Source organism: Lepus europaeus, chromosome 19, assembly GCF_033115175.1.
Source record: "Lepus europaeus isolate LE1 chromosome 19, mLepTim1.pri, whole genome shotgun sequence".
NCBI classification, from domain to species: Eukaryota; Metazoa; Chordata; class Mammalia; order Lagomorpha; family Leporidae; genus Lepus; species Lepus europaeus.
This window is the reverse complement of record NC_084845.1, coordinates 1,539,380-1,566,011: the sequence shown is the minus strand read 5'-3', so window position 1 is coordinate 1,566,011 and position 26,632 is coordinate 1,539,380. Positions and strand designations below refer to the sequence as shown.

Below are 26,632 nucleotides of genomic sequence, written 5' to 3'. Positions count from 1 at the left end.
AGGAAAGAAGAATCCCCTCCGCACCTCTGCACGCATCGAGGCCTTCCGGGAAGGGCGTGTCCTCGGCTCGCCCGCCCTCCAGCCTCGCAGTCGCCGAGGGCGGCGCCCGGTGCCGGGTGCGCACCTTCCACCGGGGCGGCGGCGGCGGCAGCGAGTGCGGCTGTCAGCCGGGTCGCAGGGCGCCGGCCGCACCGCCCAGGGTCCCGTGATGGCGGCCGTGGCGTCCCTGACAGACCAGACGCCGGTGAGTGGGCGCTGACTCCACAGCTGCTGCTCTGGCGGGGCGGAGACGGTTCCTGGGGGCCGGGCGCCGGCCTCGCTCCTGGTTTTCTCTCTGCTGCGGTTCGTCTTGCCACGTGGGGCTGCCTTGTGGTTTAATTTAACCCTGGTCTTAAAGGTTGGGCGAAAGAACGAGCGATGCTTCCCTCGGCTTCTGCCGTCATACTTAGGCCGCTCCGGCCTGCGGCGCGTGTTGGCTGTCTAGGTGGTGCTGCGGGGGGTCTGTGAGGGTGCCACGATGCCCCCCGGCCGCCGAGACTGAGAGTGAAATCGTGTCCCTTTCTTGCGTGTTCCCCCGCCCTCAGCCAGTGCCGGCATTGTGGCCGAAGGCTCTGGTTCTCACGGCACAGCCTGCGTGACTGTGGGCCGCTTGCGTTCCGTGATTCTGAAGTGTTCTGGCCACAAGGACACGTGCAGTCAGGACCCAGCAAGGAGAAAGGCTGCGGCTCCTTGTGGAGCTTCCCTGGGGATCTGAGAGGCACAGGCAGAGCCCCGACGGCGCGGGGCACTGCTGTGGGGCCTGTCCCTTCCTGGGAACACGCCAGCTCCTCCAAGGCTCCTCGTGGGGTCGGTCACCAGAGCTGTGCTGCTGCTGCCTGTGGTCGCAGTGCAGGCACAGGTGACTGGAATGGATTTAACAGCGAAAGCAAGCGGGGACACTTCACAGGTTTCCCTACTTTAGGTTCGTTTGGGTGGTGGGGGAGAACCAGGGTGACACTAGTGGACCCCGTCCCAAGGTAACCTGTGTTCACATCCTGTCTGGTTGTAAATCTGTGCCTGTCAGTGGTTGGTAGAGCACCTTTAGGCTCAGGTCTCAGCCTGTGACTTAAAGTGACGGTGTTGCTGTCGGCATGTGGGAGGATTAATGACAAGTCTTCAAGATACTGAGCATTGAATAATGGCTCTCGAAGCCTCCCAGCTGTCACTGGTAACTTGAGAAATTAGGACTCACAATAATGGAGTGATGTCTCCGGAGTGTCATGTGTTGGCTTCCGGATTTTGGATTGGAACCCCAAGAGTCTGACTTCAGTGCTGGGGAATTTTAGTCACTTTAAAACGGGACGTGGAGCCTGCAGCTTGGGGCAGGTCTCTAGCCGAACCAGTGAGGCCCAGGTACTGCTGCTGTTAGCTCTATCACTGTCATTACTCTTATCACTGATTCCTCATTCCCCTGATTGCCTAGCGCTCCTCTTGTCTGCCTCTCGCAGCTCTCCAGCTGTCTCCCTCGTCCCCTGTCATCCTCTTATGGTTCTTGCATAGAAAGGTCTCTCTCAACACGACTACCTCTGCCTTCAGCCCACTGCAGAGTTAGGCCTTCGAGTCTGTCTCCACCTTTTCCAGCTAAGCAAAGACAAGCTTTGCTGACGTTCAGCAGCTCACAGGCCAACACCACTGCCTGTTCTTGACTTCCCAGGTGCCTGTGACCTTTGAAGATGTGGCTGTGACTTTCACGCAGGAAGAGTGGAGGCAGCTGGACCCAGCTCAGCGGACCTTGTACCAGGAGGTGATGCTGGAGAACTGTGGGCTCCTGGTCTCTCTAGGTAAGGGTTTCTACCTCCATCATAGAAGGAACCTGCAGCCTCCTTCAACTTACCCTCTGGCTTTTGGCCTAGCTAGTAAAAAAGCTCCGGGATTAATTCCCCCCTTGCCCTGCCTGGCCTGCCCTGCCCCCAGTCCTTCCCACTGGTCAGCCATTTTCCAACCTTACTTCCTTGCTGGTATCCCTGTGTCTTTTTTTTTTTTTTAAGAATTTATTTATTTATTTGAAAGTCAGAGTTGAGAGAGGGAGGGGACTTCTTTTTTTTTTTTTTTTTTTTTGACAGGCAGAGTGGACAGTGAGAGAGAGACAGAGAGAAAGGTCTTCCTTTGCCATTGGTTCACCCTCCAAAGGCTGCTGCGGCCGGCGCGCTGCACTGATCAGAAGCCAGGAGCCAGGCGCTTCCCCTGGTCTCCCATGTGGGTGCAGGGCCCAAAGATTTGGGCCATCCTCCACTGCACTCCCAGGCCACAGCAGAGAGCTGGCCTGAAAGAGGAGCAACTGGGACAGAATCTGGCTCCCCAACCGGGACTAGAACCCGGTGTGCTGGCACCACAGGCAGAGGATTAGTCTATTGAGCTGCGGCGCCGGCCTAGAGAGAGAGGGGGGACTTCTATCTGCTGGTTCATTCTCCAGATGGCTGAAATGGCGGGAGCTGCACCAATCTGAAGCCAGGAGCCAGGCGCTTCTTCCAGGCCTCCCACGTGGGCACAGGGGCCCATGGACTTGGGCCCTCTTCCACTGCTTTCCCAGGCCATAGCAGAGAGCTGAATTGGAAGTGGAGCAGCCAGGACTCAAAACCAGTGCCTATATGGAGCGCCTACACTGCAGGCGGCAGCTTTACCCACTATACCAGAGCACAGGTCCCTGAGGTCTATTAGGATCATAAAATTTGATGCCTTTTTTAAGCGCTTGGCACTTGATAAGTGAAACATATGCTCAAGTATTGTCAGTAGTGTCTGTAACTGTGAAAGGAATAAGGAATGTCTTGGTAAGGCCTTATTTTGTAGTAGTATTATGTGTAGAGCTGTGTGGTTAATTTTTTTTTTTTTTTTTTTGTCTGTGAGGCAGGTTTTATTACTTGGAAGAAGAAAATTTTTATACAGTGGTCTAGCAGTTCATAATGATTTTGAAAAACGAGACCTTGGCTGTCGCCGCGGCTCAACAGGCTAATCCTCCGCCTAGCGGTGCTGGCACACCAGGTTCTAGTCCCGGTTGCCCCTCTTCCAGGCCAGCTATCTGCTGTGGCCCGGGAGTGCAGTGGAGGATGGCCCAAGTGCTTGGGCCCTGCACCCCATGGGAGACCAGGATAAGCACCTGGCTCCTGGCTTCAGATCAGCGCGGTGCGCCGGCCGCAGCAGCCATTGGAGGGTAAACCAATGGCAAAAGGAAGACCTTTCTCTTTGTCTCTCTCTCACTGTCCACTCTGCCTGTCAAAAAAAAAAAAAAAAAAGAAAAGAAAAAAGAAAAAACGAGACCTTTATTTTTTTGTTAAGGCATCCAGTGCTACCAGTTTGCATAGTTTGGCCAAGTGTGTTTTCCCCTAGGTCTTGTCCTTTATCTGAGATTTCCTAGCTGAGGAGTAGAAGGCTACAGCAATCCGTTAAACTCCCATGGTGTCTGATGATTAGAAGTGTCATTCACATAGTCTGAAATTCTTTTTTGTTCACTCAGTTAAATCCCTGGGAGTTTGGGGAAGTGGTCACCTCCAGTACGTTTGCACGTGGCTACAATGAGTATAGTGCATAGACCATACTTCCTGCGGGGGGACACAGGAGAGGACCCACACTGGATTCTGTCCTGTCTTCAGGAGGCCTGGGAAACCATGTGAAACTAGGAAGGTACTGTTTCCATGACCCAAAGCATGAAGAGCTGCTGGGTGTGTAGGGTCATAGTATTATCAGTCATTTTTAAAAATGTGTTTATTTACTTGTTTGTTTGTTTGAAAGGCAGGGTAGGGGAAAGGGAAAACCAGAGAGAGCAAGAGAGAATCCATATGATGATTTACTCCCCAAATGGCTGCAGTGGCCAGTGTTTAGTCAGACCAAAGTCAGGAGCCTGGAACTCCATCCCAGTCTCCCACATGTGTGCAGGGGCCCAAGGACGTGGGCCATCTTCTGCTTTCCCAGGTACATTGGCAGGGAGCTGGACCAGAAGCAGAGCCATCGGGTCTGGAACCAGTGCTCATACAGGATGCTGGCAACCCCAGTATTTCAGATTTTTTAATTTTCCGTGATCCCTGAAAGGCTAGTGTGTAGAGGCATCAAGTCTGCCCTGCCCCTTGCTTCCAAGGATGAGTCCCCTTCACCCGCCTGCCTGACTCAACACCACCCGCCACTCGGCCTCTGCTGCTGACCCCACCGGGGCGCTCTTGGCTGCCTTCTGTGATGCTTGGAAAACAGGATCTATAGCCAGATCCCTCATGTGGTCTCCCATGTGGGTGCAGGGGCTCAAGGACCTGGGCCATCCTCCACTGCTATCCCAGGCCACAGCAGAGAGCTGGATTGGAAGTGGAGCAGCCAGGACTAGAACTGGCGCCCATATGGGATGCCAACGCTTCAGGCCAGGGCGTTAACCTGCTGCGCCACAGCGCCGGCCCCTGGTTTCTTCATCTATACAGTAGTGCTAATCACGATATGGACATCCTGGGTATGCTGTGGGGAAATTCATTTAGTTTATGACTTACAGGACGAGAACTGTAGAACTTTGTTGGGGCGAAAAAGACTTCAATCAGTGAAACTACATGCCTTGTATTGAATGAAATCAGTTGGTATGTTAATATATCACTTCCTTACCCCATAAATTTATTTCAATTTGAAATGACATAATGAGTTGCTTGGTACATTTCCTAGAATGTGGTCACACTCAATAAATACTAGTTTTTTATGTTTAGGAGGAAAAGTTCCACAGCAGGCAAAGTGGGATAATGATTAAGCACCCACCCTTAGAAGCTGCAGTTCATAAAGGTCTTCTTAAGAAGTGACATTTGAGAGGATCCCCGAGGTATTAGTTAGCTGGAAGGAGCAAGGAAGAGGAGCAGACCTTGTTCTGGTAGAAGGATTGGCGTGTGCAAAGACCCTGAGGTGGGAGGAAGCATGAACCAGATAGGCCCACCTCTTTGCCTGATCAGAGTCCAGTGCCAGGCATGAAGCAGACACAAGTGAACCTTGCTTGGGGATGACTGACGAATCCTGTGCTGTGGTTCAGGACATCCCGGAGAAGCCAGCTATGAGTCCTGGTGCTCCTGCTGTTGACATCTCCACAGAGTCTGCTGCTTTTACCTTCATGTCTGTCAGTATGTGTTTGACTGCACATGACAACCAGTTCAAATGGTCCTCACTCTGTAAGAAAGGTGTTATGTCACGTAGTTAGCCCAGAGCGGGGCTGGCCTCTGGGTGGTGGTGGGTGCCATCTTCTGCTCCTTGTTACAAGTCTGAAGGAGCTTCCCGCACAGAAATACCAGGATGATGCCAGGCAGTAGGAGCTTCCGACCCCTCCGTTGATCCCTGCCTGGAAAAAACACTTCCTCTACGTGGTCAGTGTAGGGGACCTGTTCACCTCAGACTGTGGAAGGTCAAGGAATGCAGCTCACAAGTTGGATGGTTTTTCAACTGTCTCTGGCCGCCAGAATCACCAACAGTTTTGAAATTCTAATATGCAGGCCTCAAACCAGAGATTTGGATGTGAACCAGACATCCAAGGAGGTATTGATGTGCTGTGAGGTTGAGACTGACTTTCTGGATTAATTAGAAAAAGTTTTTCAGGAAAGAAGTGTCATTTTTCCAGAGCCTGCATCTGAACAGGTTTGGGTTTTTAGAAAAAGGAAGCTGAAGTGAATACAGGTTGCCCACCCAGCTACCACTACGATCGACAGCCTTTGGACCCACAGAGTATATTTGCACGTCACAGGATAGCATTTTGTTCATGTCGGTGGGAGCAGCTTCTAGACTAGATTTAGAGAAGTTACTTCTTTTCACAAAACACCTGTGTGTAACCTGAACAGGGTGTCCTGTTCCCAGACCTGAGGTGATCTGCCAGCTGGAGCGGGTGCAGGAGCCGTGGACTCTGAAGAATGAGCTCTCCCAAAGCGCTCGGTCAGGTAAGAGCTGAGATTGGGCAGAAGGAATCACTGGGTAGCTCTTGTTCTGTTGTGTTTTGCTTTCAGCATCTACACCAGTATAGGGGGTTCTGGTAGAGCAAGGGAAAGGAATTCCGCTCTATTGCTAAGAAAGCTCCAGGTTCATCTGTCATGGATTTTCTAGTCCACCAGCAACTTGTCCTTAGAAATTTTATTTTTTAAAGATTTTTTTTGTTTGTTTATTTGAGAGGCAGAGAGAGACAGACAGGTCGTTCATCCACTGGTTCACTCCCCCAAATGGCTGCAATGGGTGGAGCTGGGCCAATCTGAAGCCAGGAGCCAGGAGCTTTTTCTGGGTCTCCCATGTGATGCATGGGCCCAAACATTTGGGCCATCTTCCACTGTGTTCCCAGGCCATAGCAGAGAACTGGATCGGAAGTGGAACAGCTGGGACTTGAACTGGCACCCATATGAGATGCCAGCACCAGCTATGCCACAGTACTGGCTCCCATATACCATTTCTTTTTTTTTTTGGACAGGCAGAGTGGATAGTGAGAGAGAGAGAGAGAGAGACAGAGAGAAAGGTCTTCCTTTTTGCCGTTGGTTCACCCTCCAATGGCTGCTGCAGCCGGTGCATTGCGCTGATCCGAAGCCAGGAGCCAGGTGCTTCTCCTGGTCTCCCATGCGGGTGCAGGGCCCAAGGACTTGGGCCATCCTCCACTGCCTTCCCGGGCCATAGCAGAGAGCTGGCCTGTAAGAGGGGCAACCGGGATAGAACCCGGTGTGCCGGCGCCACAAGTTTTGAGGATTAGCCTGTTGAGCCACTGCACTGGCCATCCCGTATACCATTTCTTAAGAACAATCTTAATCCCATGTGTTCCAGTTTGATCTGCAGTTTCTTAAGGTCCCTGATAGTGTTATTGATGTTGTAGTTAACACAGCCTTCTTGCCCATAGGGTTGTTGCAAACAACCTCTATCATCCTGGCTGGAGCTCTAATCTCAAACCTATAAGTCACTACAACCTCGCACTTGGGAAGCATTTTGTAGCCTCTTTGGGGGATGCAGAACCAGGGAGCCTTTGATCTGTGGCTCCTCTGTCCTCCTAGCTCCATCACACTCATCACCACTTCTGGGAGAGGGGAGGTTTATGAACTGAGATCTGTGTCAGGGTTCCATCTAAGTGGGTTTGAAGTCCAGCTTGCTGATTACCAGCTTTGTGGCCCTAACACACAGGTGTGATCTTGTGTCTTTGTAAGTAAGTTCAGCTGAATTAATGCTGCCTGCTTTGTGAGGCAAGCATCAAAATCTCTGGTTCACTCCCGCTGTGGTTTCTGTCTATGGTGAGCTCTGTACCACCTGGTTTTTCAGAGACCCAGATATCTTCTGTTGCTTTAAGATTATCCTGCTAAGGGAGCCAGCATTGTAGCGTAGCAGGTAAAGCTGTTGCCTGAGACACTGGCATTCCATATGGATGTGGGTTTGGGTCCTAACTGCTCTGCTTCCAATCCAGCTCTGTGCTAATGCATTTGGGAAAGCAGCAGAAGATAGCCCAAATCCTTGGGCCCCTGCCACCCATGTAGGAAACCTGGAAGAAGTTCCTAAATCACAACTCAATTGCAAGTTTGGGTTTCTGCAAACCACCCTCAGGTTTGCTAATTAAAAAGATCACAAAAACTCTGTAAAACATACATTGTTGACAGTCCTGTTTGTTACTGACAGAGGATACCCATTAGAAGAGATGTGCCATGCGGAGCTGCAGGGTTCCAAACACTGAGCCTCCGTATCTTCAGGAGTTCTTAACGTCCTGGCCTTGACATGGAAATATGTGCCTGAAGTGTTGCCAACCCGGGAATCTCAGCAGTTTTGGTGTCAGAGTGTTTTTGATGCTTCCTTCCCTAAACAGATTTGTTTGAATTGTTGCCAAATGGCCAAATAGCCACACTTCTCTTTCCAGAGTTCCTGCTTTCAGTCACATGGTTTGTCTTTCTATGTGGCCAGACCTTATCTTCAGTCATCTCTTCAGGATAAACTGTGTAGGGAGGGGCCTATAATGAGTTGCCTGTTGATATAAAGGGTATGGTCCTAGGGGCCTACTGGATAAAAAGACAGTCTGAGGGGAGAAAGGAAAGAAAATAAGAAAAAAATTCTGAAAACACCCAGTGTTTGAGGGATAGTTCTCATGGCCAGACAAAACCTCGACTTCCCTCTGGGAAGTCTAGTTTCCTTTACAGACATCTTGTCTTCCATGTGGTCTGCATGGGTGCCCTTTCTCAGCATTCTTGTGGGAACATGGGCTGTTATTGCTTAGAGAAAACTGACAACACCCATCGGCATTACTCCGTCCATGTTCGGTCTAACTTTGAAGGTGGCTATTCAGTAGACCCTCATCCCCTGAACCAGGCTCTCCCCAGAATCTCCATTCAAGGTTTTCTGCTTCAAGGACCAGAAAAGAAAGAAATTAGAAACCTGGAGCTCAAAGATAAAACATAATGGATATAGAGGGACCATTTTCAACTTTATTTTCTTGTTTTCACCAAGTGCTGATTTTGTTTTATTTTGATACCACTGACAGGTTGTTTTGCATACTGGGTTTTTTCAGGTCCTAAAGGAAGACTCAAGAACACAGAACCTGCCGCTTGTGAGCCAGCCTTGCGTGACAGAGCCTCAGGGGACTCCCAGCTGGTGCAAGTCAGGCATCAGGACAGGTCATCAGAAATGCAGGAAGGATACTTGAGACAATGGCTAGACTCCCAAGAGGAAAAGCTTCCTGGGAAAATGAATTCTGGATATGTTTTAGGGCCAGCTGAGGACATGTGTTCAAGGCATATACAGCGGCAAGTCTCTCTAGGAGACAGTGCCCATAACCCTAGCTCCCATGGACCAGGTAAGCATCCCATGATTCAGGAAGAAGAAAATACCTTTAAATGCAGTGAATGTGGGAAGGTGTTTAACAAGAAACACCTCCTTGCTGGACATGAGAAAATACACTCTGGAGTGAAGCCCTATGAATGCACAGAGTGTGGGAAGACCTTTATTAAGAGCACTCACCTCCTTCAACACCAGATGATCCACACTGGGGAGAGGCCCTATGAGTGCATGGAGTGCGGGAAGGCCTTCAACCGCAAGTCATACCTTACCCAGCACCAGCGGATTCACAGTGGAGAGAAACCTTACAAGTGCAATGAATGTGGGAAGGCCTTCACTCACCGCTCCAATTTTGTGTTGCATAACAGGAGACACGCGGGAGAGAAATCATTTGTGTGTACAGAATGTGGGCAAGTCTTTCGACATAGGCCAGGTTTCCTAAGACACTATGTTGTCCACAATGGGGAGAATCCCTATGAGTGCTTCGAGTGTGGTCAGGTCTTCAAACACAGGTCCTACCTCATGTGGCACCAGCAGACTCATACTGGGAAGAAGCCCTATGAGTGCAGTGAGTGTGGGAAGGTCTTCTTGGAGAGTGCAGCCCTGATTCACCACTATGTCATCCACACCGGGGAGAAGCCCTTTGAGTGCCTGGAGTGTGGGAAGGCCTTCAACCACAGGTCGTACCTCAAGAGGCACCAGCGGATTCACACCGGGGAGAAGCCTTTTGTGTGCAGTGAATGTGGGAAAGCCTTCACCCACTGCTCTACGTTCATCTTGCATAAGAGGGCCCACACTGGAGAAAAACCTTTTGAGTGCAAAGAGTGTGGGAAAGCCTTTAGCAACCGGAAAGACCTCATTCGGCACTTCAGCATCCACACTGGAGAGAAGCCCTATGAGTGTGTAGAGTGTGGGAAGGCCTTCACTCGCATGTCAGGCCTCACAAGGCACAAGCGGATTCACAGTGGGGAAAAGCCCTACGAATGCGTCGAGTGTGGGAAATCCTTTTGTTGGAGCACAAACCTCATTCGCCACGCCATCATACACACTGGAGAAAAGCCCTATAAGTGCAGTGAATGTGGAAAGGCATTCAGTCGCAGCTCATCCCTTACTCAACATCAAAAGATGCACACAGGGAAAAACACTGTCAGTGTGACAGACGTGGGAAGACCTTTCACAAGTGTACCCACCTCAGTCACCCTCCGAGAACTCCTTTTAGGGAAAGACTTTTTGAATGTGACAAACGAGAAAAATGTTTTGCCACAGGAAACTTCCTCAGCATCTGAGAATACACACCAAAGAAAAACCCCACAAGTGTCTTCACTGTGAGAAAACCTTCAGTTGCAGAATATTACTGCCATTTAAAGATTCATATTAGAAATTGACACAGCCTAGTAGAGCCTTATTCTCCATCTGAAAATTTATACTGGAGAGAAACCCAGTACAGTTTTTGCACATAGGAAAACTTTTAGCTTCCATTTTTTCTTAGTTTACAGTGCAAATTTATCTCAGGAATTGTTTTTAAAACAGGAAATGTAGACGAAAGTAAAGTGCAAGCACAGACCTTTTCAGACTCCTCTGCCAGAAGTTATTCTCTGTCGTCGTCTCCTCTGTTTATTTGGGGTGAGAGGAGTGTTGTGTCTTATGTCTGTCCAGGATCAAGAGGTTGACGCTTGAAATGAAGTCTGTAAATTCTACTATGTTCTTATGATAGTGGGAGGCTTGAGCCATGAAATAGGTTTGTATTTAAGGCAATAATAATACACACTTGAACAGGCACATTTTTGGAGCACTACTTTAGACTATTTAAGGCTTAATTAAAAAAAAAAAAGCTTTGTTCATTTGCTTTATTTTTTTTTTTTTTTGACAGGCAGAGTGGATAGTGAGAGAGAGACAGAGAGAAAGGTCTTCCTTTTTGCAGTTGGTTCACCCTCCAATGGCTGCTGCGGCCGGTGCATCTCGCTGATCCGAAGCCAGGAGCCAGGTGCTCTCCTGGTCTCCTATGCAGGTGCAGGGCCCAAGTACTTGGGCCATCCTCCACTGCCTTCCTGGGCCATAGCAGAGAGCTGACCTGGAAGAGGGGCAACCGGGATAGAATCCGGCGCCCCAACTGGGACTAGAACCTGGTATGCTGGCGCTGCAAGGCGGAGGATTAGCCTGTTAAGCCACGGCGCCGGCCTCATTTGCTTTTAAAAACCTGACAGACCATTTCTCGATTCCTATATGTTGGTGTACTTGGTTGCTGTAGCTATATGGTAAATCTTCAAATTAGGTGAAAATAATTGCTTTCTAGGTTAGAACTTGACATTTCTCTTTAACACTTCCTATAAAATTTGAAGTAAGTTAGTCTATACTTGCAAAAATTTTTTCTCAGATTTTCAAAGAAATTGAGATCAGTTTGTTGAGAGTTGCTATCTTTATTGAATTTTGGTATTATGAATATAACATATCTCCATTTATTTAAGCATTCTTCAATTTTAGATAGTTTCAAATATATACTGTATGGATTTCTTAGGATTCACATCTAGTGGTTTTTTGTTTTGGTGTAGATTTTTTTAACTTTTCATTTTATTTGAAGTCAGAGAGAGACCTTCCATCTGCTGGTTCATTCTCCAAATGTCCATAACAAACTGGGGCTACCTCAGGCCAAAACCAGGAGCCATCTAGGTTTTCCACATAGGGGGCAGATACCCAAGTACTTGAGCCATCATCTGCTGTCTCCTAGGGAGCATGCCAGCAGGAAGCTGGATTGGAAGCAGAGCCAAGTACTGTTGATATGCAACGCAGGCACCTCCTGTGGCGTCTTAATTGCTGTACCAAATGCCTTTGTGTTGTGGGTTTTTTTTTGAGTGGTGATAAATAGCCTCTATTTTTTAAACTTGGAGTTTCTACATGTTTTGTAGTTTACAGAAACACAATTACACACACACACACATATATATATATATATATATATATATTAAAGATTTATTTTATTTGAAAGTTTGAGTTACAGTGAGGCGGAGAGAGAGACAGGTCTTACATCCACTGGTTCATTCCCTAAGTGACCACAACGACCGGAGCTGGGCTGATCCAAAGCCAGAAGCCAGAAGCTTCTTCTGGGTCTCCCACATGGGTGCAGCAGCCCAAAGACGTGGGCCATCTTCCACTGCTTTCTCAAGCCATTAGCAGAGAGCTGGATCCAAAGTGGAGTAGGGGCTTGCACTGTGGTGTATCAGGTAAAGCCACCATCTGCAGTGCCAGCATCCCATATGGGCACCAGTTTGAGTCCTGGCTGCTCCACTTCTGATCCAGCTCTCTGCTATGGCCTGGGAAAACAGTAGAAGATGGCCCAAGTCCTTGGGCCCCTGTACCCACCCTACTGCCTTCCCAGGCACATTAGCAGAGAGCTGGGTTGGAAGACGAACAGCCAGGACTGGAACTGGCACCCACATGGGATGCTGATGTCTCAGGTGGTGGCTTTACCTGCCACACCACAACACTGTCCCTATATTTTATTTAGTTCTGGAATCCTTCATTCCTTTTGAGACTTCCCCTCCAACCCTGGAATTACATAGATATTTGTGACTTCCTGGTGTATGGACTATCTCCTATCTGCTAATTCATTTCTAATTTGACTCACTTTTGACCTGGCTCTAAATTTGTACACTTTTTTTTTTTTGCCAGACAGAGTAGACAGAGAGAGAGAAAGGTCTTCCTTTTGCCGTTGGTTCACCCTCCAATGGCCGGCGCGGCCGGTGCACCGCGCTGATCGGAAGGCAGGAGCCAGGTGCTTCTCCTGGTCTCCCATGGGGTGCAGGGCCCAAGCACTTGGGCCATCCTCCACTGCACTTGCGGGCCACAGCAGAGAGCTGGCCTGGAAGAGGGGCAGCAGGACTAGAACCCAGTGTGCCGGCACTGCAGGTGGAGGATTAGCCTCTTGAGCTGCGGCACCAGCCTGTACACTTTATTTTTTAAAGACCTACCATATGGTGTCTTGTTCTGCATGGATATTTAAAAAGAATGTGTGTTCCGTCATTGGGTGGAGTTTCTATAGTTGCCTGCAAATCTGTTAATGGAGTCATTTAGCTGTTCTAGATCTTTGCTGGTTTTGTTGGTCCAGGCTTTACTTTTTGAGAAAATTGTAAGACTTTATTGAGAATCTTGTCAAATATCCAATCTAAGAACAGTTTGCATTGTTTAAACTTACCTTTCTTTAAACCAACTACTTCTGGCCCCTTAGTGGGTTCTAGGTTTGATACAATCTCTTGGACATCAAGACCACATACCTTGTTAACCTCAAGTCTTTTTTTTTTTTTTTTTTTAAGATTTATTTATTTGAAAGGCAGGGATACAGAGAGAGAAGAAAAGAGTAGGGGAGAGAGAGAGAGATCTTCCATCATCTGGTTCACTCCCCAAATGGCTGCAATGGCTTGTGCTACATGAGACCGAAGCCAGGAGCTTCATCCAGGTCTCCAATGTGGGTGCAGGGGCCCAAGGACTTGGGCCATCCACTGCTTCCAGTCAGGCCCTTTAACCTCAAATATTCCCTCATTTTCTGACTCATTGCCAGGTATAATATCCTCACCTTAATTAGTGGCTTTTTTTTTTTTTTTTTTTAGATTTTTCGTTTTTATATATTTGAGAAGTAGTTACAGAAAGAGAGACAGACAGAGAAAGGTCTTCCATCTGCTGGTTCACTCCCTAAAGGGCTGCAACAGCTGGAGCTGAGCCATTCTGAAGCCAGGAGCCAAGAGTTTCTTCCGGGTCTCCCATGCGGGTGCATGGGCCAAGGACTTGGGCCATCTTTGCTGCTTTCCCAGGCCATAAACAGAGCTGGATCAGAAGAGGAGCAGCCAGGCCTTGCACCAGCACCCATACAGGATGCCAGCACTGCAGGTGGAGGCTTAGCCTATTGTGCCACTGTGTGGCTCTTGTTGAGGTGGTTGATCACCAGATTGTGCAGAAAGCAGAGGCCCAACCAGATTAGAAGATTCTTGTGTCATCTTCCAGATTTACATTTTGATCTTATATTTCACATGACTGAGTCTCAAGCAGCAAGAAGGAATCTGTCTGGTATTTCTGTTGGTGATAGGGGAGTGTTAAAGTCCCGAACTATAATTACAGAATATATTCCTCTATGGGGCCAGCACTGTAGTGTAGCCAGTAAAGCTGCCACATGCAGTGCCAGCATCCCATATGGGTGTCGGTTCGAGTCCCAGCTGCTCCACTTCTGATCCAGCTCTCTGCTGTGGCCTAGGAAAGCAGTGGAGGATGGCCCAAATCCTTGGGCCCCTGCACCCACACAGGAGACCCAGGAGAAGCTTCTGGCTCCTGGCTTAGGATTGGCACAGCTCCAGCCATTGCAGCCAACTGGGGAGTGAACCAGCAGATGGAAGACCTCTCTCTCTTTGCCTCTCCTTCTCTCTATGTGTAACTCTGACTTTCAAGTAAATAAATAAATCTTTTTAAAGATTTTTTATTTATTTGAGAGGTAGAGTTACAGACAGTGAGAGGAAGAGACAGAAAAGTCTTCCTTCCATCGGTTCACTCCCCAAGTGGCCGCAACGGCTGGAGCTGTGCCAATCTGAAGCCAGGAGCCAGGAACTTCTTCCGGGTCTCTCATGCAAGGGCCCAAGGAGTTGGGCCGTCTTCTGCTGCTTTCCCAGGCCACGGCAGAGAGCTGGATGGGAAGAGGAGAAGCCGGGACTAGAACTGGTGCCATATGGGATGCTGGTGCTGCAGGCGGAGAATTAACCTACTGCACCACAGCGCTGGCCCCAATAAATCTTTTTTAAAAATTCCTATAAATTCTATCAGTTTTTGTTTTATGTAACTCAAAGCACTTTAGTTTATGTATATTTATGATTGCTTAGTTAGTGACTTTACCCGCTATGCCACAGCACTAGCCCCTGCTTTTTTTTTTTTTTTTTTTTGGACAGAGGAGAGAAAGGTCTTCCTTCTGTTGGTTTACCCCACAAATGGCTGCTATGGCCAGAACTACGCCGATCTGAAGCCAGGAGCCAGGTGCTTCCTCCTGGTCTCCCATTCGGGTGCAGGGACCCAAGCACCTGGACCATCCTCCACTGCCTTCCCAGGCCACAGCAGAGAGCTGGATTGGAAGACAGCAACCGGGACTAGAACCCGGCACCCATATGGGATGCTGGTGCCGCAGGCGGAGGATTAACCAAGTGTGCCATGGCACTGGCCCGCCCCTGCATGTTTTTAAAGTTAATATTTGTATGGTTTATATTTTTCATTTTATTTTCAACCTTGTGTTAGTCAATTTTCATTAAGATACTTGAAAGGAAGGAGCAACTCTTGAAGGGAAAGGTTTATTTTTTGCCAGGCAGAGTGGATAGAGAGAGACAGAGAGAAAGGTCTTCCTTTTTGCTGTTGGTTCACCCTCAAATGGCTGCTGCGGCCGGCGCATCTCGCTGATCCGATGCCAGGAGCCAGGTGCTTCTCCTGGTCTCCCATGCAGGTGCAGGGCCCAAGCACTTGGGCCATCCTCCACTGCCTTCCCGGGCCATAGCAGAGAGCTGGCCTGGAAGAGGGGCAACCGGGATAGAATCCAGCGCCCCAACCGGGACTAGAACCTGGTGTGCCGGCGCCACAAGGCGGAGGATTAGCCTGTTGAGCCACGGCGCTGGCCAATCCATTAACTTTACCACATAAGACTTTGTGGTTTAAATGTCTGCACGAGTATGAGAAGCTAAGTCCTCAATCCATAGCAAGTTTTATCTATATCATTTATATTTATTTAAAGTAAGCTGCTTTTAAATAGTACATATTGCAGTCATGCTTTTTATCTGTTCAGTGATTTGCTAGGAATTTACAAGACTGAGCATTTTCTCATACTCAACATCTATGATGTACCACGCCAAGGAAAATAAAACTCTCATAGGCTGAAGTCCAGAAAAAGACAAGCACAATTTTAGAGTCCTATGTCAGCAGAGTCACACAGAATGTACAGTAGCCTACATCTAGAATTTATGTGAAATGTCTCCTGGGCCACATTTTTTGGGGGGGTACACTGTGTAGGACATATTAAAACTATAGACCTTTAGAAGATAGCAGGTGTTCAACATAAGTCACATTGTTCACACAAAAAACCTGGGCACACCAAGCTACTCTTGGAGCAGTAGGAAGTTTCCCAAATCTAATGACCCACACATCAGCCGAGGGTGGATTTTTTTTAAGCTTGAAGGATAGCAGTCTGGCTTGCTGTTTTAACTCTTATTCACTAAAGTAAATTGTATTAAAATACAAGTAAATTCAAATTTCTGTTAAACTCTAAAGTCATTTCCTTTAACAAGGATTATAGTTTTGATATTAAGGTTTATATAAATATAACCATTATTATAAAAAAAAAATCCTGTCACAGTGGAACTAATTATAAACAACATAGCCAATATTTAATTTAGTGATGACAAAATACAGAGGAAGTCTGATGAGAATGGACTTTGTCTGCCTAAGGTATTTATAAACCTACACCTGGATGTACCATTGAAACTTCATATAGTCGTGTCCAGCACGAGGACATTTTGGTCAACAATGGTGGTCCCTTAAGATTGTTACCTAGTGACTCCGTGGCTGCCTTGGTTTGTGTTGGTGTACTTGGAACTGCAAAATTGCCTAATGATACATTTCTAAGAAGGTGTGCAATGCATGACTGAATACGTGTGTATGTTTGTACGTAATATATAGTTTCAGGTTGTGTGATTTGGCAAATACTGTTTGCCTGTGTCTGCAAAGATGTAATTGTCAGATCAGTGCAAACAGGTTTTCGTCTTTTATTGCCCATGAAACTAGCCCAGGCTTCGTTGGGGAGAGAGATTTTGGGGTCCAAAATAGTTCCTGCATCGTTACATGCAGCTAAATTGACACTGAAGAGTTTGTTATGCTGTCACATGAGTCTGAGTTTTACTTGGAGAGCAGTTGGCTCCAGCTAAGGCACCCTCTGCTGGAGACCTATGGGAATATGACATCTGGGTGTGTGCAGCTCGATTTTTAAATATTTTACCAGAGGTGTGGTGTATATCTTACGAATTGTATGGTCTCAGCTTGGTTGCACATGGGAAACTGACTTGTCCTCCTCAAAGCAGTGTCCTGAGGTGTGGGTGCTGTACTCAATCTGGGTATATTTCTTGTCATTGCTCTTACCTGCTGAGTGACTAAAACTCCCTTTCACTTGAAGATCCACGTATTAAGCATTTGTTTTTATTCTGTTTTCATACATGGGACCTTGCCATAATGGGATAAACTGTACCTTCCAAGCAAGCTAACTCCTGGAGACAGCACCAAATGGCCCTGTGAGCTTGCCTCTAGTATGGAAACTAACTGACCTGGATCCCATTACCCCTTCACTGTCATCTTTATAAAGTTCTCACATATCTAGACAAAACCACCTTCCTTATTCACTCCAGTACTAGGAACTGGGAAACTAGGGCAGTCCCTACACTCTAGGGATCACTAAAGTTATTCGTACTAGCCAATTCTAAACTTGTTTGGCCTGCTTGCCTCAGATGGCCCAAAAATGACAACACAGGGCCTGGCATTGTGGCATGGCTTTGCTGCCACCTGCAGTGCCAGCATCCCATATTGAAGTGCCAGTTGGGTCCCCGATACTGTTTCCAATCCAGCTCTCTGCTAATGTGCCCCAGAAAGCAACAGAGGATGGCCCAAGTACTTGGTCAATTTGGAGAGTGAACCAGCAGATGGAAGATCTATTTCCTCTTCAAATATTTTAAAAAGTCACAATACAGTGGGCTGGCACTGCGGCATAGCCGGTAAGGCTGCTGCCTGCAGTGTCGGCATCCCATATAGGTGCTGGTTCGAGTCCTGGCTGCTCTACTTCTGATCCAGCTCTCTACTATGGCCTGGGAAAGCAGTAGAAGATGACCCAAGTACTTTTGGATCCCTGCCATCCATGTGGGAGACCTGGGTAGAGTTCCAGGTTCTTGGCTTTGGCGTGGCCCAGCTCTATCTGTTGGGGCCATTTGGGGAGTACACTAGCAGGTGGAAGCTTTCTCTGTCTTTCCCTCTTGCTCTTAACTCTGTCTTGAGAAATAAGATCTTCAAAACAAAAGAGGTCACCATCTATTGGGCATTATTTAGTTTAGGGTATGACTACTTTAATACTTTTGCACACAAGCCCTTTTTTGTTTTTGTTTTGTTTTTTGACTTTTTTTTTTTTTAAGATTTATTTATTTGAAAGTCTGAGTTACACAGAGAAGGAAAGAGAGAGAGGGGTCTTCCATTTGCTGGTTCACTCCCCAGCTGGCTGCAACAACCAGGGCTAGGCCAGGCTGGAGCCAGGAGCTTCTTCCAGGTCTCCCACGTGGGTTCAGGGGCCTGAGCACTTGGGCCATCCTCTGCTTCTTTCCTAGGCCATTAGCAGGAAGCTGGATTGGAAGTGGGGGCAGCCAGGACTTGAACTGGTGCCCATATGAGATGCCAGTGTTGCAAGCGGTGCCTTTACCCTCTACTCCAGAATGCTGGCCCCTTGCATGACTTTTTAAAAGTACTCTTATTGTTTGTATTTTTTTTCCTTAAGGAACATAAAATTCTTTTTTTTTTTTTTTTATTTTTTGACAGGCAGAGTGGACAGTGAGAGAGAGAGACAGAGAGAAAGGTCTTCCTTTGCCGTTGGTTCACCCTCCAATCGGCTGGCGCACCGCGCTGATCGGAAGGCAGGAGCCAGGTGCTTCTCCTGGTCTCCCATGGGGACTAGAACCCGGTGTGGCACCGGCCAGGAACATAAAATTCTTTTAAAGTTTTTTTTATTTTTATTTTAATTTTGTTAGACTGACAGATTCTTTTTTGCAGCCATGGTTTACTCTCCAAATGCCCCTATCAGCCAGGCTGGGCCAAGCCCAAGCAGTAACCTAAAACTCAGTCCAGGTCTCCTGTGTGTCAGGGACCCAGTGCCAGCCATCTGTTGCCTTCCAGAGTGCATTAGCAGGAAAGAGTTGTAAGCAGAGCCATGGACTCTGATAGAAATTTGGACATCCCAAGTGGAATCTTAACCCCTGCACCAAATGCCTGCTCTGCTGTATTCCTGATGCTCTGGAATTTGAAGTCTTGCTGACTTACTGCCCCTCCCAGAGTTAGCCAATGATTAACCACTCCAGGTGGTCCCTTTGAACTAACCACCTCTACTGGCTGTGCGTTCTGGAAGACACTCTGTTCACCTTAATCACTAGAGCCAGGTACCAAACAGCCAAGGGCGGCTCCTATACCCTGAAGCCTTTGGACATTATTCACACTAGCCCATTCTAAACTGTTTACCTTTCCTCCAGCTGACTTTCCTTAGGAAAACACAATGAAGGCTCTGGGCTGTGCCTTTCTCTGTGGTGCCTTTGCCTCCTAGCACATCTTGGTGCTTCCACACATGTCTAGAGCTCTCTAGTATAAATTTCATTCTTCATGACAGTCATTTCTGTGTGTGCATGTTATACCCTATATTTTTAAATCAAATCCCAGTTACATTTTAAAATCAACAGGCAGCTTATTCCAGCCTCCTTACTGTGACAATTCTATACAAGTTGTCTACATTTCTCTCTGATTCATCTCATACCGTCTTGTTTCTCATAATCTGCTACGGTCACACCAGCCTTTTTCCAATTCCTCAAACATTTAAGAGTCTTCCCACTTTTGTTCCCTTGTCCTAAGTGTTCTGTCTGTATGAGACACTGTCCCTTCACCGCTCCTTCAAGTCCGTGCTCAGATATAACCATCTTATTAGACATGTCCCTACCACACTTGTTAATATTGAAAAGGCATTTTTATCCCATGTTCTCCTAATTCATTCCCCCTCAACTTTTTCTTATCTCCATGAACACTACCTCCTTTTAACTTTCTTATTTTTTCCTTCTAACTTTCTATATTGCTTAGGTTTTGTTATCTTTGAATTGGTAGTTATTGAAATCAAAGATCTTCAAAAAGAGGAATGCATAACTGTTGTTATGAATATATTCCCATTGTTTAGGGCTGTGCTTGTCACAAGGTAGGGACTGAATCAGAATTTGTGAATTTAACTAATTGTACCTAAATATATAAAATGAAACTCAAATGATTGCCTATAATCTGCAGAAAATAAAACAGGATATTGACCAAACTGCTTTAGGCTGAGACTGGGGAGGCCTCTGAGGAGGGAATAGTTGACGTCAGCCACATCTTATCATCCTGAACCAGCTAGATGGGTGCTGACAACACTACCCTTTGCAGTACCTTTGTAAGCATCTTCCCTTGACTTTTCTAGGAAGTATTCCTAGAGTGGGTTTTGTGTGTATTTTACAATGAGGCTCATCGCTGTGGTCACCGTTGTAGAACTGGTGGTGGGCCACACTTTGTTGAGGCCGCTGGTTCCCTGTCTGTGTTCCCAACATCATTAGCAGGGAGTTGGATTGGAAGTGGAGGAGCTGGGACTCAGACCAGGGCCCATATGGGATGCCAGTGCTGCAGGCAGCGGCTTTAACCAATATGCCACAGCATCAGCCCTAAATGACTAAAGATCATTGTATCATCCTAAATGGTCTGTGATGTCTATGAATTATCACTAATGTTGTTAATCTTGATTTCTTGGTTAGGATGCTGTCTGCCAGCTTTCTCCTCTGTCAGGTTACTATTTTGCTCTTTCCTTGCTCAGTCACTAAGTCCACCCAACTAAAGGGAAAGGGAGTCAAGCTCCTCTGCCTGAGTTACCAACACACTGTTAAAAGATATCCCCTGGAGCCGGTGGTGTGGCACAACCGGGTAAGACACCATCTGCAACACCGGAATCCCATATGGACACCAGTTCAAGTCCTGGCTGCTCCATTTCCCATCCAGCTCCCTGCTAATGCATCTGGGAAAGCAGTGGAAGATGGTCCAACACCCTGGGCCCCTGCACCCACGTGGGAGACTCTGATGGAGGTCCAGGCTCCTGGCTTTGGTCTGGCCCAGCCCTCACTGGTCACTGTGGCCATCTTGGAGTTGGGGGGTGAACAAGCAGATGGCAACCTCTGCACCTTCCATCCCTTTAGACATATTTGAATATGATTGTGAGGTGCAGAAGTGTTGATGCCATCTTGTGACAAGTCACTAAAGCCAACACATACTCTGAAAATTGTGTAGAAGAGAAAAAGCCAGAGACTCCTTTGTCACATCACATTTTAAGGTACTGAACAAACCCTGGAAATTTTAGGCTGTATTTCTGTGAGATAACACTGCAACAGAAATCCTTGGATTTTAAGTAATTTATCAGTTGGGAATCTGAACCTTTCCACTGCACCTATAATGACAAACAAGGAAAGAGACAAATTCTCCCTGTTAAAAGTGAGAGAGGGAGACTGGCGTTGTGGCACAGTGGCTAGAACCACTGCCTGCAGTGCTGGCATCCCATATGGGTGTTGGTTCGAGTCCTGGCTGCTCCTCTTCGGATCCAGCTCCCTGCCGATGTGCCTGGGAGAGCAGTGGAGGATGGCGCAAGTGCTTGGGCCCCTGCACCTGTATGAGACCCAGATGAAACTCCTGGCTTCAGTATGGCCCAGCTCTGGCTGTGGCGGCCATTTGGGGAGTGAACCAGCGGATGGAAGCGCTGCCTTGCAAATAAATAAAAATTTTTAAAAATCTTACTAGCCCTTTGCCAACTTTCAAACTCAAGAATGTCTTTCTAAAGACCTCTTTGACATGCAAACACCAAGGGAAGCAGAACCCCATCTCCCAGCTTCTAACTTGCCTAACTTCCCTGAGCATCTTGGCTACCTACCTCTGAAAACTTGGTTTGTTTCTTAAAGATTGATTCATTTATACATTTGAAAGGCAGAGGGGAGAATATGAATCTTCATCCACTGGTTCACTCCCCCAAACAGCCCAAGAAGCCAGCAGCCTAGAACCCCGTCCGGGCCTCCCGCGTGGGTGGCAGGGCCCCAAGCACAGGAGTCGCCATCCACGCATTCTCAGACGCGTGGGCAGGAAGCTGGATGGGACACAGCAGCCGGGACTCAAACCTGCACTGTTACGGGTGCCGGCATCCCAAAACCCCGACCGCAACGCAGGACCCCGCTTGGTTTTTGTTCCAGAAAGTGAGGTCAGCTAGTTCAGATAAATAACCAACTAACGAGTGGGTTCAGGGAAGCTGTGTGCACCAACGGGAACTGCACTTTCCCCTAGCTGCGGACTAACTACGGGTTACACTGGTTTAGCTTTCCGTGTGTCCACTCGCTCGCCGCCGCACGCGGGGTTAGCCTCCCTGCCCCCGCCTGCCACGCCCCACGCTTCCTTGGGCGGCTCCGGTGGGCGGGTCCCGGGCGACCCGCGCCCGCCCATTGGTCTAGTGCCTTCGCGCCCGAGCGGAAGCTCGTGTTTCTCTCCTTTCTATTGGGCAAGCGGCCGCGCGGCCTCGAAAATCTTAACCAATGGGGTTCAGGAATTGCCCGCGCCGGAGCAGGCGCGCAGTACGAAAGGTCTCCCCGGCTCGCCCTGGGCCTGCCCGAGGGGCTCGGCGTGGGCGCCGCGGCTGTGGGCGGGACGGGCTCGGCCGGAGCGAGTAGCTCCGCGGGACCCGCAGGCTCGCGTGGGCTCGGCACCAGCGAAGGGGCTCGGGCGGTAGCCGCGCCCCGGGAGCCCCCGAAGACCGTTATGCAGTCGGGCAGTTCTCAGGCCGCAGGAGGGACGGACGGAAACCCGGGCGGCCGAGGGGAAGGGGCTCGGGCTGCTGGCGTTGGGGCGGGGTGCACCGAGGAAGGCGCTCACTTCGTTCTCTCTGCCTTTGCTCCTCCGCCTCCTCCCTCCGCCGCGGCAGGCCCCGCGCAGCCGAGCGTCCCCCTGTGAGTGACTGCCTGAGGGAGGGGGGCGGGCCCGGGGTGTCCGGGTCGGGGCGCCCTGCTCGCCCCCGTGAGGGAGGGAGCCGCGGGGCCTGCCCCCCAAGCCGACGCTCTCTTCTCGTGCCAGGAGGCGCCTCACGATTGAGGACTTCGAGATTGGGCGTCCGCTTGGCAAGGGGAAATTCGGGAATGTGTACCTGGCTCGGCTCAAGGACAGCCATTTCATCGTGGCCCTGAAGGTCCTCTTCAAGTCCCAGATAGAAAAGGAAGGCATGGAGCACCAGCTGCGCAGGGAAATCGAAATCCAGGCGCACCTCCAGTGAGGGCGGCCCGCGGGAGACCCCGGCTCCCCCGCTCCCCCTGCTCCCTGCTCCCCCGCTCCCCGCCGCCTGCTGTGGCGTCTGCACCCTGCACTGCCCCAGATAAGCTCCTTGGCTCACCTTCCAGGTGTTCTCTGCAGCTCGTCCCACTTACAGCATGCAAAGCTTCCTCCTTGCCAGACAGCCCGGTCGAGGTGTTGGTGCCTGGCTCTTCCCTCACGCGCTCCCAGGTCGGGCTGTTTATCCACCACTCGCTTAACTTTCGGAAATGGGATGGTGTGAGGCCTCAGGGAGAAGTCTGACCCTTCCTCTGCCCCTTTTTCAGACATCCAAACATCCTGCGCCTGTACAACTACTTCCACGATGCTCGTCGGATATACCTGATTCTGGAATATGCTCCACGGGGAGAGCTCTACAAAGAGCTGCAGAAATGCCACACGTTAGATGAGCAGCGTGCAGCCACGGTGAGGTGGGAGCGTGGAGGCTGGGGGCGCTCTGTGCAGATGGTTGATCTGTTCCTTTCCAGATGCAGCAGAAAGATGCACTGCACAGGGTTTCCCGCGGCTCCTTACACAGTTTATCCTGTGCAAAGCTGATATTTGTAAACAACAAAATCTATCTTCACGAGGTCATGCAAAGAAACATAATGAATGTCTATGAGGAAATTCTCTGTATAAAGGAGTAGAACTAGATTAGAATTGGTAGAAGAGATTTCTAGAGGGCTCCAGAAAAGGAACATAGCCGTGGTCATCCAGTGGTAGTGGTTGGGTCGACTTGCTTTGAATCACCCTTCTTCTGGATGCTGTAGTATTCCCTCAGAACTCTGGTCCTTTGTGACATCATCCAGTTGGCTCAGCATAGGTCCTTCCCCGACAGTAACTATGGTGCTGTTAAAAGGAGATACTGGGGACCAAAAAAAGGAAGCATTGGCATTAGTATCCAAGAATTAAAAGATTCTACTATGCTCACATTCATGATGAATACTACTGTAAAGGGGAATTGTGGCCAGCTTCCCTTCCGGAGTGCTTTTTCTTCATTCACACAGATAATGGAGGAGTTGGCAGATGCACTGACCTACTGCCATGGCAAGAAGGTGATTCACAGGGACATTAAGCCAGAGAATCTGCTGCTGGGATTCAGGGGCGAGGTGAAGATTGCCGACTTTGGCTGGTCTGTGCACACCCTCTCTCTCAGGTGGGTCACGTGGTAGTAGGGACCACTTACAAATGATCCATTTGAATGTATTCCACTTTGCAAAACCTATATACAAACCTAGATATGTATTTGAGTACTTTTTTCCCCAAATACATATGTTTACTATGTATTTGTAGATGTAAAGAATGTGGCGCATTTATTCCTTATCTTCATTAATATATAATTTGACCAATAAGGTCCCATATAAAAAAAAAATTGAAGAGCATTTTCTCCATAATTCCCAGGAGTGTGTTTTTTCTTGATGAATAAATCATAATTTATGTAGTTCTCTTGATGTACCATCAATTTGTTCCAGATCTCTATCTCTTCCTCCTTCTCCCCCCTCCATCCCTCCTTCTCTCCCTTCGTTCCAACCTTTGGCAGAGGGAAAGACATAGCAATATCTACCATCCTCTGGTTCACTCCCAAGTGCCTGAAACAGCAAATACTTGGGTCATCTTTCATTGCTTTCCCAGGCACATTGTAGGCTAAGCCTCTGCCTACAGTGCTGGTGTCCCATATGGATGCTGATTTGAGTCCCAGCTGCTCCTCTTCCAGTCCAGCTCTCTACTTATGGCCTGGGAAAGCAGTGGAAGATGGCTCAAGTCCTTGGGCCTCTGCACCCATGTGGGAGACCCAAAACAAGCTTCTGGCTCCTGGCAATGGCTCAGCTCTGGCCATTGCAGCCATCTGGGGAGTGAACCAGTGGATGGGAGACCTCTCTCTCTGTCCTTCTCTTTGTCTGTAATTCTATGTCTTAAATGAATGAATAAAACATTTAACAACTAGGACTCAAACTGGTGCTCCTATATAGAATACCCACATTGCAAATGGTGGCTTAACCCCCTGTGCCACAGTAACGACTGCCAGATCTTTATTTTTTGGATTTCTAAAAAATATTTTATTTATTAATTTGAAAGGTAGAGTTACAGAGAGGGAAAGACAGAGAGAAAGGTCTTCTATCTGCTGGTTCACTCCCCTTATGGCTGCAATGGCCAGAGCTGGGCCAATCCGAAACCAGGAGCCAGGAGCTTCTTTGGATCTGCCATGTGATTTCAGGGGCCCAAGCACTTGGGCCATCTTTTACTGCTTTCCCAGGCCATAGCAGAGAGCTGGATTGGAAGAGGAGCGACACGAACCAGTACCCATATGGGATGCCCGCGCTGAAGGCAGAGGTTTAGCCACTATGCCACAGCTCCAGCCTCCAGATCTTTCTTGATTCTGAGAATATTCTCCTGAAGCGATTCTGTGTCATGGATTAAATAATTTTACAAATAATTGCAAAATGTGGAATTAGTGGGTTCCAGGCTTTGTCTTCTCCGAACCTTAATCCATATTAAAAGTTGGTGTCTCCCAACCTTCATGCTTGGGAGGTGACTATTCAGGTTGTCCTAGTCTCCCCATCATGCAGGAAGCTGGGGAAGGAGAATTTCTCATCCTGGGACCCTGCACAGAGCTCCAGAAATCTCTGCCGTCCTCTAGGAGAAAGACGATGTGTGGCACTCTGGATTACTTGCCCCCAGAAATGATTGAGGGGAGAACGTATGATGAGAAGGTGGACTTGTGGTGCATCGGGGTGCTCTGCTATGAGCTGCTGGTGGGAAATCCACCCTTCGAGAGCGTCTCTCACACTGAGACATACAGACGCATCCTTAAGGTGAGAGGCCCACATACTTGAGGATTCATGGGGAAGCTGCTTGGTGGTGGCTGCGGGGCCTGTAGGATATGGGGCAGACATACAAGGTTGTCTACAAAGGTCCAGGCGGTGCCTTAAAGACTCAATGAGCAGGGACAACATTAACCAGGCTTTTCTTTTTCTTTCCTGTCCTCATCAGGTGGATGTGAAGTTTCCTGTAACAATGTCTTTGGGAGCCCGAGACTTGATATCCAGGCTTCTGAGGTACCAGCCGTCAGAGCGGCTGCCCCTGGCCCAGATCCTGAGGCACCCCTGGGTCCAGGCCCACTCCCGGAGGGTGCTGCCTCCTTGTGCTCATCCAGCTTCCTGAATCCCGTCTGCCTCTGTCTGCATTTGTGCAGGGAGCTCTCCTGGCTCTGCTAACTCATCTATTTTTTGTTTGTTTGTTTCCTTTTTAAGATGCAAGATATAAATAAAAGCTGAGTCGTTTAGTACCAGCTGAGTTGGTGTGTGATACAGTAAAATTTTGAAAAATATTTATTTGAAAGAGTTACAGTGACTGTCAGAGTGTTTCTGTCCACTGGTTCACTCCCCAAGTGCCTGCACAAGCCAGGGCTGGGCCGTGCAAGAGCCAGGAACTCCATGTGGGTTTCCCATATGGCCACAGGAACCCAAGTATCTATGCCATCATCTGCTGCCCTTCCCAGGTGCATTAACAGGAAGTTGGATCCAAAGCAGAGAAGCATCCCTGCTGATGGCTTAACCCACTGTGCCACAATGCCTGCTCCTCAGTAGAATCTTTATTTCATGTGGAAACTCCTTGAAAACTAATGCTATTCACTGCAGATAAACACCCCAGGATTGCATGTCATTAGTGGCTTCTTTGCATAACTTAACGTTTCACATTTTCATGAGTATGTCATTTGTAAGAC

At 48.5% G+C, this 26,632-nt stretch overlaps 2 protein-coding genes across 5 annotated transcripts; both read left to right on the top strand.

Annotated features, from left to right (window-relative positions):
- Window positions 1–144: 144 nt before the first annotated feature.
- Window positions 145–22,765, top strand: LOC133748810 (zinc finger protein 264-like). Of its 3 annotated transcripts, XR_009864502.1 has the most exons (5): window positions 169–244; window positions 1,694–1,820; window positions 5,820–5,915; window positions 8,495–10,383; window positions 22,678–22,765. XR_009864502.1 is itself a non-coding variant. In XM_062177812.1 (4 exons), exons 1-4 carry the CDS (start codon window positions 209–211, stop codon window positions 10,087–10,089), a joined length of 1,854 nt encoding a protein of 617 aa, XP_062033796.1. In that variant the 5' UTR covers window positions 145–208; the 3' UTR covers window positions 10,090–11,058. The 3 variants fall into 3 exon arrangements, 2 of the variants coding, with proteins under 2 accessions (XP_062033796.1, XP_062033795.1); XM_062177812.1 differs by lacking the exon at window positions 22,678–22,765 and having other exon boundaries at window positions 145–244; window positions 8,495–11,058; XM_062177811.1 differs by lacking the exons at window positions 169–244; window positions 22,678–22,765 and adding an exon at window positions 4,505–4,586 and having other exon boundaries at window positions 1,730–1,820; window positions 8,495–11,058.
- Window positions 22,257–26,212, top strand: AURKC (aurora kinase C). Of its 2 annotated transcripts, XM_062177823.1 has the most exons (7): window positions 22,257–22,394; window positions 22,530–22,553; window positions 22,678–22,869; window positions 23,196–23,334; window positions 23,916–24,064; window positions 25,547–25,721; window positions 25,900–26,211. In XM_062177823.1, exons 1-7 carry the CDS (start codon window positions 22,366–22,368, stop codon window positions 26,068–26,070), a joined length of 879 nt encoding a protein of 292 aa, XP_062033807.1. In that variant the 5' UTR covers window positions 22,257–22,365; the 3' UTR covers window positions 26,071–26,211. The 2 variants fall into 2 exon arrangements, with proteins under 2 accessions (XP_062033807.1, XP_062033806.1); XM_062177822.1 differs by having other exon boundaries at window positions 22,257–22,553; window positions 25,900–26,212.
- The last annotated feature ends 420 nt before the right edge of the window (window positions 26,213–26,632 follow it).